Consider the following 13461-nt stretch of genomic DNA (forward strand, 5'->3'; position numbering starts at 1 on the left):
CACGTCCTACTTAAAATGTAGAGCTAAACAGCCAGAAGTAGGTTGCTGTGGGGAAGCGGCATGGCCTTTCAGCAGGAGTAAGGAGATCGCCCTCAGGGTTTCCCACTGCGGCCTTCTGCCTCGGTCGCATCCAGCCGGGTGATGCTTGGTGGTGTAACTTCACCACTCGGCTCAAGTGAGTCACCCACAGCAGAGCTGTCACGGGGACATACGGGGGGATCACTTCATCCAGGGACGCGGTCACCTCCCACCTTGGGAAATGGTGTCTGTTGTCCAGGCTCCCTGCCCTGCACCAGTGTAAAAGCCACTTAGGTATTTAATCTGTGGCGACAGTGAAAAAGGAGATGATTATACTGTTACCCTTATATCATCAGCCTCCTGTTTAAAGATATGGTGCGTCTGAGGATTTGAAAATCTTCTTAGTGTGGAGGGGGGATGCTGTCAAGTGCTGCTGCTTGTGGTGAGGGGAGAAGTGTGGCTTGGTGTGGAAGAAGTGATGGCGAGCCCTTTGCAGAAGGGAGAGAGAACCTGACGTGGGGCTTTTTCCAGGAAGCACAAGAAAGAACCAAGAGGAGTTTTGTCTTGCCACAAACAAACAAAAAAAAATTTCAAAGCACTTCACAGAGCTGTTTATTAGCTGTATGGGTATGATTTTTCACAACAAATGACAGAAACTGAAATTCGCTGCTGCTGCTTTCTCCTACTAAATGATGGCTGCTGGGCAGCCTTCTGATAGCAGGCTATAGGGATTTATTTTGACGAGCACTGAATTAGCCCTTCAGCAACCCATAAATATTAGGCACAGGGGTGGCTGAGTAAAGAGACCCAGAAGAGGAGCAGCGACTTGGGGTGGCCAGCAGTGAGGACGAGCCCTGGTCCCTGCCGTTAGCAGCCGCCTCCTGCCCGAGGAGCAGAGCTAATGCATCTCTTGGCACAGCTTGCGTTGAGGTTGCCTCAGAAACCTTTCTTAGAATAAACTCTTCGGCAGAAGCAGGGAGGAGCAGGCGCTTCTCAGAATGAATTGCATCTGCATCATGCAGCGCCGCTTCCTCTTTTTCAAATTTCCAATTGTGGACGGTCAGCATCGCCCCCATGTCTGAGATTTAATGATATTTGCTTTACAAGAGGGACTTTTCCAACTTTACCTAGAAAAGAGCTAACCCGAAACCCCAGCGCTTGTGGTTAGCCAGCTTCCGTCAGTGGCTTTAGTCAGTCAGTTCGTCTGTTGAAGCAGAGGAAGCTGCGACTGTGACGGGAAGAGGGAGCTGATGCAGCCCAGGATCCTGGTGCCTCCGCTTGCAGGAGGACCGCAGCAGACAGTGCATAACTCTGTTGGTATGCGAGGTGCCAGCAGCCGGGGAGGGAGCGCGGCGGGACGAGGGACAGGCGGGGAAAAAAGGCATCAAAGGGCAGCCTTTCCCTTCACAGCTCACTTGGTGCCTCTAAAACCCTCCCAAACCCCCAGTGAAGGCTGCATCTTTAAAGGCGCCCTGGTGTTCAGTTAAAGTTCAGCAGAAACTAGATCATGACGATATAAATCTTTTATTCAGCCTCGCGCAGAAGCACGCTGCAGAGGCAGCGCTGCTGGCAGGCGCGGGGCTGGGAGCCGGGCTGGCTGCTGCACACCAGCCCAGCGGGCTCGTCAGTGACTGACCTTTCTGCATTCCTCCTTATTTCCGTTTTCGCTATCTCTGCTTGAGGCATCATTATTTATTTATTTAAAAGAAAACACCCCCGCAACGCCTTCCCCTTCCGCCCCCTCCAGCAGCGCCAGGGCCGGGTGTTCGGGCAGAAATGTGCGTTTCAGCAGACTGGTCACATCCAGGTGCTCCAGCTTCAATGTGGTGCTGGTGGAGGTTGTAGCAACAGGCTGAAGGTTTCCCATGTGAAGCCAGAGCAAAGGGGTGCGGGACTGACTGTGCAGAGAGGAGGAAGAAGAGGTGTGCCCCTGCATGCTGGCAGCATCCCCACTGCCCCCTCCAGAGAGGTCCCAGCTCAGCAAGTTCACTGGTGCCCATTTTACCTGCACTGACACAGTTTTACCAGCACGTCTGTCCCCACAGCTCCTCACCTCAGGGTTTTTGCCCAGGCTGTTTGGACATCCCCTTATTTCTTACTGACTGGCAACTGGACACTTCCAGGTGTGAACTTTGGGTTTGACAATCTCCATGAAACCTGAGCAGGAGCACGGGTTACGTTCAGCCCAGTGACAGGGTTGGCAAAGTGATGTTTATAGGTCTTTCCCTAAGCCTGGCCCTGCACAGAAAGTTTCCAGGTGCTCCTGTTAACTCTTTCACAGATGGATCAGGACTGAGCAGTTCCAGGCTCAAAAATGAGTCCTATTCTTATGGCTCAGAAGACAGGCCAGCAGGCCATGAGTCTTGTCTCCTCGCTTACCTTCTTTCTCAGCTTGTAGAGTTCACATGGAGCATTTTTGTTTTTAATCTTTCACCATTGCCATGAGAACTAGAGAGGCACTTGGCTTTCACTTGAAAAAACCAACAAAGATTTCCCATACTCGGGTGACTTGGAGAGCTGGGGCTTTCAGAAAGCCAGTGAGTGTGAAACTTGTGATGAGCCTGCAGAAGCCGTCAGTGCTAGTGCTTGCTGGTTTGATTTCACCATCAGAGACTGGCTGTCACCTTCCCTCCCTGCAGTGATCAAGTTGCAGCCTCTGCAGCAGCGACAGCGTTTGCTTATATTGCAAAGTAATGCCAGAAAATGTGTTGGGGTATTCAATAAAATGTTGCAGGTAGGGAAAGGTGTTTCCAGGTCCTGCTCCCCTCATCCCCTTCATCCTTCACATGGATGGGGCTTGGGAGCACTCTGGGGATGGGCTTGGAAAACTCACCTCTTTGGGAGCAAGTAAAATAACAATATTTCTACAGCAAGTAAGGAGTGGGCAGGAGCTTCAGGGCTCTGCTGTTGCATCTGCCTAGGAACTTCAGGACATGGACCTGAGAGCCCAGGCAAACCTGCAAATATAAATTGCATTTTAGTCCAATTTACCTTGTCCTTGAAAACCTCTCGCCTGGAGGAGAGCAGGGAAGGGAATAGCAGTTGGTTTGGTTTGTTTTCCCTGGGTGGGGGGGGAAATACTTTGCGGGGGAGGTGCTGGACCTGAGCACAAGTGAGGAGCCTGCCCTCTCTTCCCTAACGACGGTTTTGCTACTGCTGGAAGAACACAGTGAAATCTTGCCTGTTGCTACTATTAAATCTTAATTGTGGGACTGTCATTTCCTAAAGTCCAAAATATTTTGGCACTTGTCTTGATAAAGGCATATTTTTTTGTACATATATTTTTTCTTTTATTAGCAGAAACCATCTGCCCTGTAAACAGAGATCAGGAGAAAAAAAGCCTTCCTGGCAGTTTTGCATCATGTGGGAATCCTGTGGTGCGCTGCATGGGAAAGGGCCTGCTTTCTGCCTTTAATCTCAGCAATAGTAAACTCCAGGCTGATCAGAAGCAACTAATTTAAGATGATGAGTCTTGGCATCACATCTGAATTGCAGAAAGGACGTGACTGTAACTCCCAGTGGAGGTGCACAGCCCTGATTTAAACAGGATGGATGCTCCTGGGAACGAGTGAGCATGGAGGGGGGGCAGAGAGATGGGGAGCAGGTTCAAGTTAGAGATTTAGGCAGGCAATGGCAAAAAGCCAAAGAGTTTGCAGTGCTGCAGAAATAAGCTGTAGGTTTGAGAGAGAGAGCCCAGCTAAGAGCCTGGCCTGCGAAGTGGGGCGTTCTTTGGTCGCTGTTAATCAGTGATGTTGATTGATCTTTGGTTTGGGACACTGTTAATCCAGTAACCTATTACTGTTTCATCTGGTCTGTTTATAACATTACCAGTTGTTGCAGTGTTACCTATGAGAGTGCACACACATCCTTACCTTATCCAGCGTTAGTTCAACTTCCCCTTCAGAGAGTCTCTCCAGCGTGGGAAGAGAAACGGAGTAGATAGGAAACCAGTTCAGTCTTGAAATTTAAGGTGTCAAGATGCGGTATGCACCCCTCCTCCTCTTTTGTGGCTTTCTATTCCGTTCCTGCTTTTATTTTTAATGTCACTGGCGTGTACGTATGTGTGAGCCTCTGCGTACATACTAATAAAACAGAGCATGTGTCCGCTGAAGTGCCTGACTTTAACTTAAACATGGAATATTAGAGAATTTGTATGCATGAACGAAAACTTAATTATAAGCAATTCATTGTAACTTAATCTGTCCCACATTTTAGCCTGAACTAGACAGTCAGAATATGAATTTTTTCCTTTTTTCTTTTTCATTAAAAAGGAAGTATTTTCAACTATTTCCAAGTAGAACATAGTTTCTCTCCTTAGAAAGCACGGCCAAACTTTGCTTGACCAAAAAAGCAAACCAGCTTTATCAGCAGAAAATCTTTAGCAAACAGAAATTAAAAGACTAAGGTGGCAGCAGATTTCTAGCACTGGAAAATGCTTGCCTAGACGTGAAATCCAGGCTGGTTTAATGTCCAGTGTTCATGTATTACACTGAAGTGTATCTGAAGAAGAAATGGCTGGGCAGAGTGAGTTGCTGGAAAGGAAAAGCCAACAATAAGCAGCCTTAATTTTCAGTAGTTACGTCTGAAGTGCCTTGTTGTCTCTAGCAGGCGATTTTGCAAACTTTGCAGTAAGATGTAGATGCAATTAAGTACGGAGCTTGTGTACCTGAGGAATGTCCCTGCGTGGCATTTAAGATCTGTCTGCACTCAGCCACTTGGGTGCAGGTTTTCATTTGGCAAACCCTAATTGTGAACTCGTGTCTGATTCTCAGGAGAGAAACCTGGACTGGTTCCCCCGGATGCGGGCCATGTCGCTTGTGAGCAGCGACTCGGAAGGAGAGCAGAACGAGCTGAGGAACTTGCAGGAGAAGTTGGAGTCCACTATGAAGCTTGTGACCAACCTCTCTGGCCAGCTGTCAGAGCTTAAAGATCAGGTAAGGGAGAGCTGGCTGTGAACAAAGCTGGTGTTTTACAGCTCCGTGGCTTCTGCAAACCCCATGAAGAAGTTTTTCTAAAGTAGTTCGTGTTTAAGAAAGAAGTGAACAAACAAAATGTCCTGAAGCCCTGTACCCCAGTTGACCTGCCTGGTGGCACTAACCAAACCAGTGTCGTCCAAAGTGGCACCTCCAGAAAGGGAAAACTTGCCTTAAAAAAATCAAAGCTGAAGTTAACTTCAGTCAGTCATCACTGGTGCAGGCACCCTCTATGTATAGGTGGTGGTGGTTGTTGTTGTTACAGGTTTTAACCCTAAGACCGTAGCACGATCCTGTAAGTCAGAGGGTTTGATACTGATAGAAGTGCTGTGTTGTTGCACGGACCTCAAAACCCACCGAGAAACTCGAGAAATACTTGAGTGGTTAGCTTGCCCTGGTCTCCTCCGTGCTATCGCTGCGCTGATAATGCAGATACAATTTGGCTGCTGTCACGCTTTCAACTGCAGCACAGAAAGACATACCCACAGAAATGTTTTGCATTGCAGCATGTCTTGCTGCTGCTTAGCACATGAAGGCTGCATCAACCTCTGAGTATTTTTTCGGTGCACCAGTTTTTCTGCAGTGAGAGTTTGAGGACGTGTGTTTAACTTTTGGTTTGGCTTGAGGGGATCGTGGGGAGTGTTCCCAGGCCAAACCCAGTGATGGCTTTGTGAAAGCCACAGAGGCAGCGGGCCTTTATTCCCTGTTGTCCATAGGGATTACAGCCTAACTGGAAGTAAAAGGGAAAATGCTGTTGCCTGCCCTGGTGAGAGCTGTCTGTGGCAGCAAAATGACTAGCTGCTTATCTTTATGGATTAATAACCTGAGCCAGATGGTTCAATTACTTAAGTTTATATAGATATCGGCACCGGATAAAATGAATTTCAGACTTGCACACGATGGTATCCCAGGGCAGTCGATGGAATCGCACAGGGCAGAAATGGCCAACAGATTTGGTTTGTTATCTTCTCAGATGCGATCTGCCTACCATAGCGCAGTTGGCACGACTCTCTCCAATACTAATCCGATTCCTGCTTCCCATCTCTGCTCCGGGTTGGCCAGGTCTCTCTGTAAGCCGGTTATCTTCATGGAGACATGAGTCTCTGGAAGCTGGTATTGACTGAGATCCCGGCTCCCTGCCTTCCGATCACGCTCTGCATTTCTGATGGAGCTGGGCCCTTTTACCCGACACCCCATGGAGCACAAGGAAGGGATTAATGTGTGGGATTAGGAGCAGCAAACCTTGCTGCTCTTGGCTGTAATTAGTTTTCAGCCACTGTGCCATGGACCCCCTTGCCCTAGTTGGTTTTGTGGATGGAGGATAGAGGCAGTTGCTCTTTTGTCTGTGTTTTAATACTTGCTGGGTAGTGGTTTTGCTGTTTTGCCTGGAAACAATTATCTTGAAACATGTGTCTTACGTCTTCTTGTTGAAGAGTCTGACTCAAAGTGGTCTGCAGTCACCAGGAGTCTTTCCATCAGTCGCAGCCAGCTCTGGATCAGGATGCATTTATTTCTGAAGCTTGCAGCTCTTGGCTGACCAAGCACTAAAAACCCTTCTCGCTCTTTGTGAAAAAAAGAATGAAGGATTTAGCTTTTAGAGAGCTATTTGACTGTAAAAGCAAAAGAGGAAACCAGCTTCATTAATGTTGCGATAGCTTTTAGGAATTCCCCTAAGTACCATTATTGAGAGCCCTGCTTAAGTTGCAGGATGCTCCAATTATGTGACAAAACCAGTATATCCCTCCTCCTGATCAAGAACTGTCTCCAGGAAAAGGAACTAACTCAGGGAACTTTTATTTGTACTTATCTTCTTGTAATTAAATAAAGGGAAAACCTCTCATTCATTTGCTCTTCAAGCTCGTTGGGGTTCTGGAGACTGTAATTGTTAGAAACTGAAATCCAGCGTGCCTGGGCATGCTTTCACAAACAAGTGAACCAAGAGCCATTAAAATCTTGATCACTTTAATTCTGTGCGAAAAGATGACAACATAATTGTCTGCAATAGCAGGGGATTAGATGTAATCATCCAGAAGTCCTTCCCAGCGCCGTCCTCTGATGTCCAGGAGTGTGAGGCGTCTCTAACAGACGCTGGCTTCTCGCTCAGGACGGGACCCCTGACCCCTGTCGCCGCCAGCGTGCCTCGTTGCTGGAGCCGCTGCTCAGGTTGGCTTTATCGGCGCGGGCTGGCAAGCAGCCTGTGCCCGGGGGTGCGTGCCCGGTCGGTATCGTGCTCCTGCGCTTCGCACGTGCCCTGCTCCTGTTCCCAGAGTTAACTCCAACTCACACGTAACCTTTGGAGCTAGGCAGCCCGCGTCTGGGCAGTTACATACGATTATCAGAGAGGCCAGCTTGACTCAGATGAACTTCAGGCCCCTCGGTTTCGTTTTTCAATCCTGTCAGCATTATTCCAGTGGCTGACAGCTCCCCTGCAACACGCTGTGCGTAGCTTTGATTGCCTTTTAGGCCCAGGTGTACAGTCACTGCGGCTGTAAAGCTTTTGCAAGAGATTCACTCTCCAGGTAAATGTGATAGAGATTAAAGTTGCTCTATCTTGCAGCCCTGTGCCCTCCAGACAAACGTTACGCATCTTGCAGGATTAATAATGTTCTGCATCAACATTGCAATCGCATTTCTCTCTCTGCTTTACACTCGGTTGCTTTATTCTTCCCTTTTTTTAAAAGGCACATCTTCTGTGTACACCTGCGTCAGGGTGCACCATCCCTTTTTCTACACAGCATGAAAAATAACCATTACAGTCCCTTTTCACTGATCTTTTTTTTCTTTCCATTTTTATTTCATTTGTCCTCTGAATCAGTTTATTGGCTGTGTGAAATCATGGCTCTTAGTTTGCTCAGTGAAACTAACTAGTGTAAATTTTAAAATGAAGTCCTCGTTGCCTCTTTGCATTTCCAACTTGTAGGTTATCTTAGAAGCAGTTTAAAAAAAGTCCCAGCTGGTTCAGCAGGGGAGTAGTCTGTGTGTGTGTCTGAGACTGGAGAGTGATGGGAAGGCCCCTCTCCTCCTGCTCCCATTTGCCTGTGAAGCGTTACAAGCCTTTTGTGAAAACAGACTTCCAGAAGTGTGGCACAGAGGACTGGGAGGTGTGACCCGTCCTCGTGAGGCTGCGGTCATCTTCCTGGAAAGGTACAATAACAGTTCTGCCTCCCTTGGGTCAGCCGATGAGCAAGGCACTGGGCTGCAGTTGAGTTTAATTATGGCTTCAAGAGGAATTACCGTATTTCAGTCCTTTCCCCAGTGGTTAAAGGAGTGTAATTATACCCAGCTAGCCTGAGCGGAAGCAGCAGTGTGCACAGTGCTGTACGGCCCACAGGACATGGAGGAGCCTTTTGGAGGTTGCCCAGAACTGCCTGTTCTGACCAATTCCTTTTCCCACAATGAACTCCAGACCTAGGGTAAGCCACCAGCCAGCTGCCCCACTGTGCCAGGTACCCCGTGCCAGAGATGGGAAGGCTCTTCATCACCAGAACTGGAGTCTTTAGACAAATGTGTTCAAGTGCATAGACCAATACATTCAAGTGTGTGCTACAAATAAATTGAATGTGCAAATGTGCTGTCTCCCTTCTCCTGGAGTTACTTCCATAATCCTAATTGGCTGACATTTGGGATTAAAATACCTGAAAATTGAAAAAATTAAATGGTTGTGGATGGAGATGTTCCAGGACAAGCCTTGTAGGGAACTCCGTGAATTCTCATAAAGAAAAATACTCTAAATTGTATCTTATGCTTGAATGAAAGATGACTTTTCGGGGTGAATGCACCTTCAGGACAGGTTTTCCGGCGCACGGGCGTGTATTTTGCACGTTGTGGGGGCTCTCGGTAGAGCCCGGGTGCCCGAGGAGCAGTGTTGGGCTCCCCTTGCCTTGGCGGTCCGGGGCAAAGGGCTGCCCTGGCATCCTCCTTGGCACGGCTGCTGCGAGCCACCCCCCACATCGGCTCCTCCGAAGCTGAGATGTGGTCACAGAGGGAGCCATGGGGAGCGCCTGCCGTGATCCAGCTGTTGGCTGCCAGAGACCCTGCCCACACCAGAGTTGGTCCCTGCGTGGCATGTCGGCTTATGCCAGTTGTCAGAAACCTCCCAAGGTTTGAAAAAAAGGGTGTGGAGAACTGGATTGTGGCCATTTTTCAATGTCAGTAATAAAAAATGACAATCCATTTTCAGGTTGTGGTTGCACTAATTGGGAGGAATGGTATTTTATTTGATGGGAAGTACTGCCAGAGGTTTGGCTGTCTGGCAGTGAGGTGGTTAACCTTGTGTCTTGGCTTTTGGCAGATGGAAAGGGATGTTGGCTCACTCCTGCTGAGAGCGGGAGCGCTCGAGTCTATTCCAGCAAAGACAAGGGTATTCCCAGGCTGACTTGAGGGCTCGCCCCTTTTTTCTGTCCTCTGCGTCTCGTCTGCCTTGAACGTTGGACCAGTGACAAAGAATTTCTGACAGGGGAGGTTCCTGCGAGCTGCTCTCTGCACTAATTCGCCCTGCCCACCTGGCTCTCCCAAGCAATTTTCTTGCAAAACAGTAGTCAGCCTCCCGAGCAAGTTCATGGACGTCCCCAATCAGTGCACGAGACGGGGCTGCAGTTGCCTCTCTCATCTATTAGCGCTTGGCACAGCGGACAGAGGAGCATTATGTGTAGAAAATGGGTTTCAGAGTAAACGCTAACCACAACAGGCAGCACTGGGTCCTTCAGTGAGCTGACGCACAGGAAGCGTCTAGGCCTAATGAGCAAACTTTTTAATTTTCCAGATGACGGAGCAGAGGAAGCAGAAACAGCGCATCGGTCTCCTAGGACACCCTCCGCCCATGAATGTGAACCCGCAGCAACCGGCATAAGTCAGAAGGGTCACTTACCCCTCTCGCAACAGCGCCAATAACGCTCCCCCAGAGCTCAGATCCAACCACTGAGGCTGCTTCTGTGTACGTTCGGTTCATTTTGTAAATAACCTGTTTTTATACTATATGTATATGACTGCTACTATATAAAGTTTTGGGCATATGTATTGTAATTAGAACCGTTGGCACGGACAGAGGTTAAACTTTGTGCCAAAACTATCAAAATTGCCTTTTTCTTGGAAGGACTAAAGAGAGCACCTGAATTGCACTTGAAAAGAATATTTGACTATGTGACATGTATTTTGTATTTAAAAAAAAAATAGAATAGCTAGTATTTATGTTTTTATACAATTGTGCAATATGAATTATGCAATCACAATATATTTGTAACTCCTGAATGTCCTAAAGGGAGTGCACATCTTTGAATCTGGTGTGTTAGTACAATGTAATAAATGGTATAAAATTACAGGTGTAAATGAGGCTGCTGCAAAATTGTGTAACTGGTGATTTTTCATACCCTTGGACATTTTTGTACCATGTGTGTAAATATCTTGCAATGCCATATCTGTTGCCTCTTCCTCCCAGAGAGAACACTGGGAATCCGTGAGCTGTTAAATTGGTATCAATTAAAGCAAAACATTACTTTGAAGCTTCCAAATGAGGAAAGCAGGAGGTATTTTTCAAGTGACTTCTTCAAAGTACTGAGGCTAGAAGAGCTCAGATACCAGGTTTTTTAAATGCTAAGATTTCTTAAAGGGAACTTTTTATGCAAAATGAAGTTTGGGATGAGGATGCGCTCCTGGTGAGTCGGTGCAGTCTCCTACAGGCATTTCGTGCCACGACACCTAAAACCTCTCACGAGGCTGTCCGGGCTTTGCATTCTCAGAGTGTAGGATCCTTTCCTTTTTTTTTTTTTTTTTTGTTAAGAGACCTACGTGCCTGCTACAGCTGTAGCAAACAGGCATTGCACCGATTGTCCCATTAGGACTGTAGCTGAGCACTGACATGTGTAATGCTTGTGAGAGAGCCACTGGTTTGAGGTTGGTCTGTCCCACCCGTCCTCTCTCTCTCCCCCTCCATTCGGTCACTTTCTTTGGTTTCTGATTCTAGCAAGTATGAAAGGAAACTTGGTTTGTTGGTTTTTTTTCTCCAATCCATTGCATAGTTTTATACATGGACCTCATTTTACAGAAGCTAACTTCTCTGCAATACTGTCTACAAAAAAAGGAAAAAAAAAGCTACAGAGCTATGAAAATTTGTAAATGCATAAATATAGGTATTTAAATAAATGATGCAAAATACTCTACAGTCAGAGGCTGCTGGTGGTTTGTCTCTCTGCTCCAAGGGGGTGTGGGGGTGTGTTTGCTGCTGTGCTTGCCCACGCACCCTGGAAAGCAGAGTTGCAGGTAAGGACAGTGCTTTTCCCCCCTCCAAGAGCATGAGGGGCAGAAGCTGGTCTTTTAATACCAGAGCAAATCCTTTCTCCTCTGGCAGCAAGAGGCACTAGTGCCCCAGGAACCTTGCTGCAATCACTGTGATTTTGGGTACCACAGGGTCTTAAACTGATATTTTAGGCCTGTTGTCCTCAGACTGGAGTGAGTTGAAAAAAAAAACCAGCCCACTCCAGCTCCCAAGTATCATGTGCGCAGGAGTGTATTTGATTAAGATGTAGCAGGAACTACCTGGTACAATTAATCATCTTTAATCTGGTAAGTGCGCACAACTGTCTGAAAAGGGTGCGTCTCCTCGCCACAGGTCATCACCAAACGTCAAAGCGAGCGCAGCCGAGGGGCGAGGGAGGGAGGGAGGGAGGGAAGGCAGCCTGACCCGCAGGCTCCTAGTCAGAGATTCACTGCTGAGACTGTGACTTCTTAATCCCGTGTACTTTCCATACATATCCTGGTAAATCTGTCTTCCTCCCCTCTGCAGCAAGGTGTATGCAGAGGGAGCGTGATGGATGCGACAGCCATCGGCGTTGTGCAATGAAGGAGCAGGATTTCATTTTCTCTGAGCAGCAGAGACATGTATCTGACTCACTTCTTCCCTCCGTGCCATCCAGGGATAAGCAGACACACACAAATTTGTCAGGCTTCCCGGAATCTCCGCCAGTCAGGTGAGGGGGAGGAGGCTGCAGCGCAGCCTGGGAGGGCAGCTGCTTCAAGAGGGCATCCGTACAAATGCTCACCATTGCTTCATCTTTACCTTAAAAAGGCAAAAACACCAGGCACTTCAGCAAAAGCACAAACCCCGGCCTGCGCAGTGATCCGTGTGGAAATCAGCTGTGTAAAAATCAGGTGTTTTCACGTGTGGTTGTCCTTTCCCAGGAGATGAGGGGAGATGCAAAAAGCGGTGGTTGGTTTTCTGTCCCTCTGGTACAGCTGCAGCACGGCGACTGAAGCGAAGCACAAACTCTGCCCTGAGAGCAGCACTGAGCTGCAGCACGGGGCGGGTGCGTTGGCTTTGGGGGGGGCTGGGTGACCCAGCTGTATCAGCTCCTGCTCAACAGAAACAGCCTATTGCCATCTTCCTCCCCTCCATCAACAAAGAGGTCATCCATTTCTGCCAATTCATTATTGTAATGAACTTTCATGCATAACCATCACCCATTTTTACAGGTTTTTTTCTTGCACTATTTGGTTTTCAAGATTTCTTTGGATTTTTTTTCTTTCTGGTTTGCATCATTCTGGATGCGCTGAACTCTGCCTGCCGTGGCCATGGCAGCGGAGGCAAGGAATGGAGAAAACCCTCTTCTGGCTGGCAGCAGTTTTGACCGCACAGCTTCCCAGGTTAATGACTGGGTAAGGGTTTTCCCATTTTGGAGCGAGATCTGGCACCTCATGACAACTTGCCATTGATCTCAAGGAAAAGCTGCATGAGGGCTCTGTTTAATGCCACGCTTTGGGTATCCTTTTCCACAAAAGTTGAGTATCTCTTGCAATCACAAAAAGTTCACAATTTGTGGACTCTCAAGTGAAAAAAACCTTTCAAAACCTGAGATTAGAATCTGTAGCAGTACCTTTAGTTTCTTTAGACCAAGACCTGGGAGGCTGAGCATCAACCCTGGAGCTGCTGAGAGGTTTTGCAGTTGTGTTTGTCAGGCTCATTGGAAATGAACTGAACACGGGGAATCCATCAGAAGCGCTGGGGTTGGTGTGTGCTGTTAATTGGCAGCTTCAAGGAACAAAACCAGCACTTGCAGCGGCGCGGACAGGGCAAAGGAGCAGACGTTCACAGAATCAGAGAATCATCTAGGTTGGGAAAGACCTTGAAGATCATCCAGTCCAACCATTAACCTAGTACTGACAGTTCCCATCTACACCAGATCCCTCAGCGCTATGTCGATCCAACTCTTAAACACCTCCAGGGATGGGGACTCCACCACTGCCCTGGGCAGCCCATTCCAACGCCCACCAACCCCTTCTGGAAAGAAATACTTCCTAATATCCAGTCTAAACCTTCCCTTGAGGGGATTCCCTCTTGTTCTATCACTTATTACTTGGTTAAAGAGACTCATCCCCCCTCTCTGCAACCTCCTTTCAGGTAGTTGTAGAGGGCGATGAGGTCTCCCCTCAGCCTCCTCTTCTCCAGACTAAACACCCCCAGTTCCCTCAGCCGCTCCTC

At 47.9% G+C, this 13461-nt stretch overlaps 1 protein-coding gene across 7 annotated transcripts in view; it reads left to right on the plus strand.

Annotated features, from left to right (window-relative positions):
• The window catches only part of ITPR1 (inositol 1,4,5-trisphosphate receptor type 1), a 171271-nt gene extending 160119 nt beyond the window's left edge, over positions 1–11152 (plus strand). For all 7 annotated transcript variants that reach the window (XM_074836080.1, XM_074836081.1, XM_074836083.1 and 4 more), the window contains 2 exons: positions 4791–4952; positions 9754–11152. In XM_074836080.1, coding sequence (XP_074692181.1) covers positions 4791–4952; positions 9754–9840 — 249 coding nt within the window. In that variant the 3' untranslated portion in view covers positions 9841–11152. The remainder of the gene's footprint in view (positions 1–4790; positions 4953–9753) is intronic.
• Positions 11153–13461: the final 2309 nt, after the last annotated feature.

Source organism: Strix aluco, chromosome 11 (assembly GCF_031877795.1).
Source record: "Strix aluco isolate bStrAlu1 chromosome 11, bStrAlu1.hap1, whole genome shotgun sequence".
NCBI lineage: Eukaryota > Metazoa > Chordata > Aves > Strigiformes > Strigidae > Strix > Strix aluco.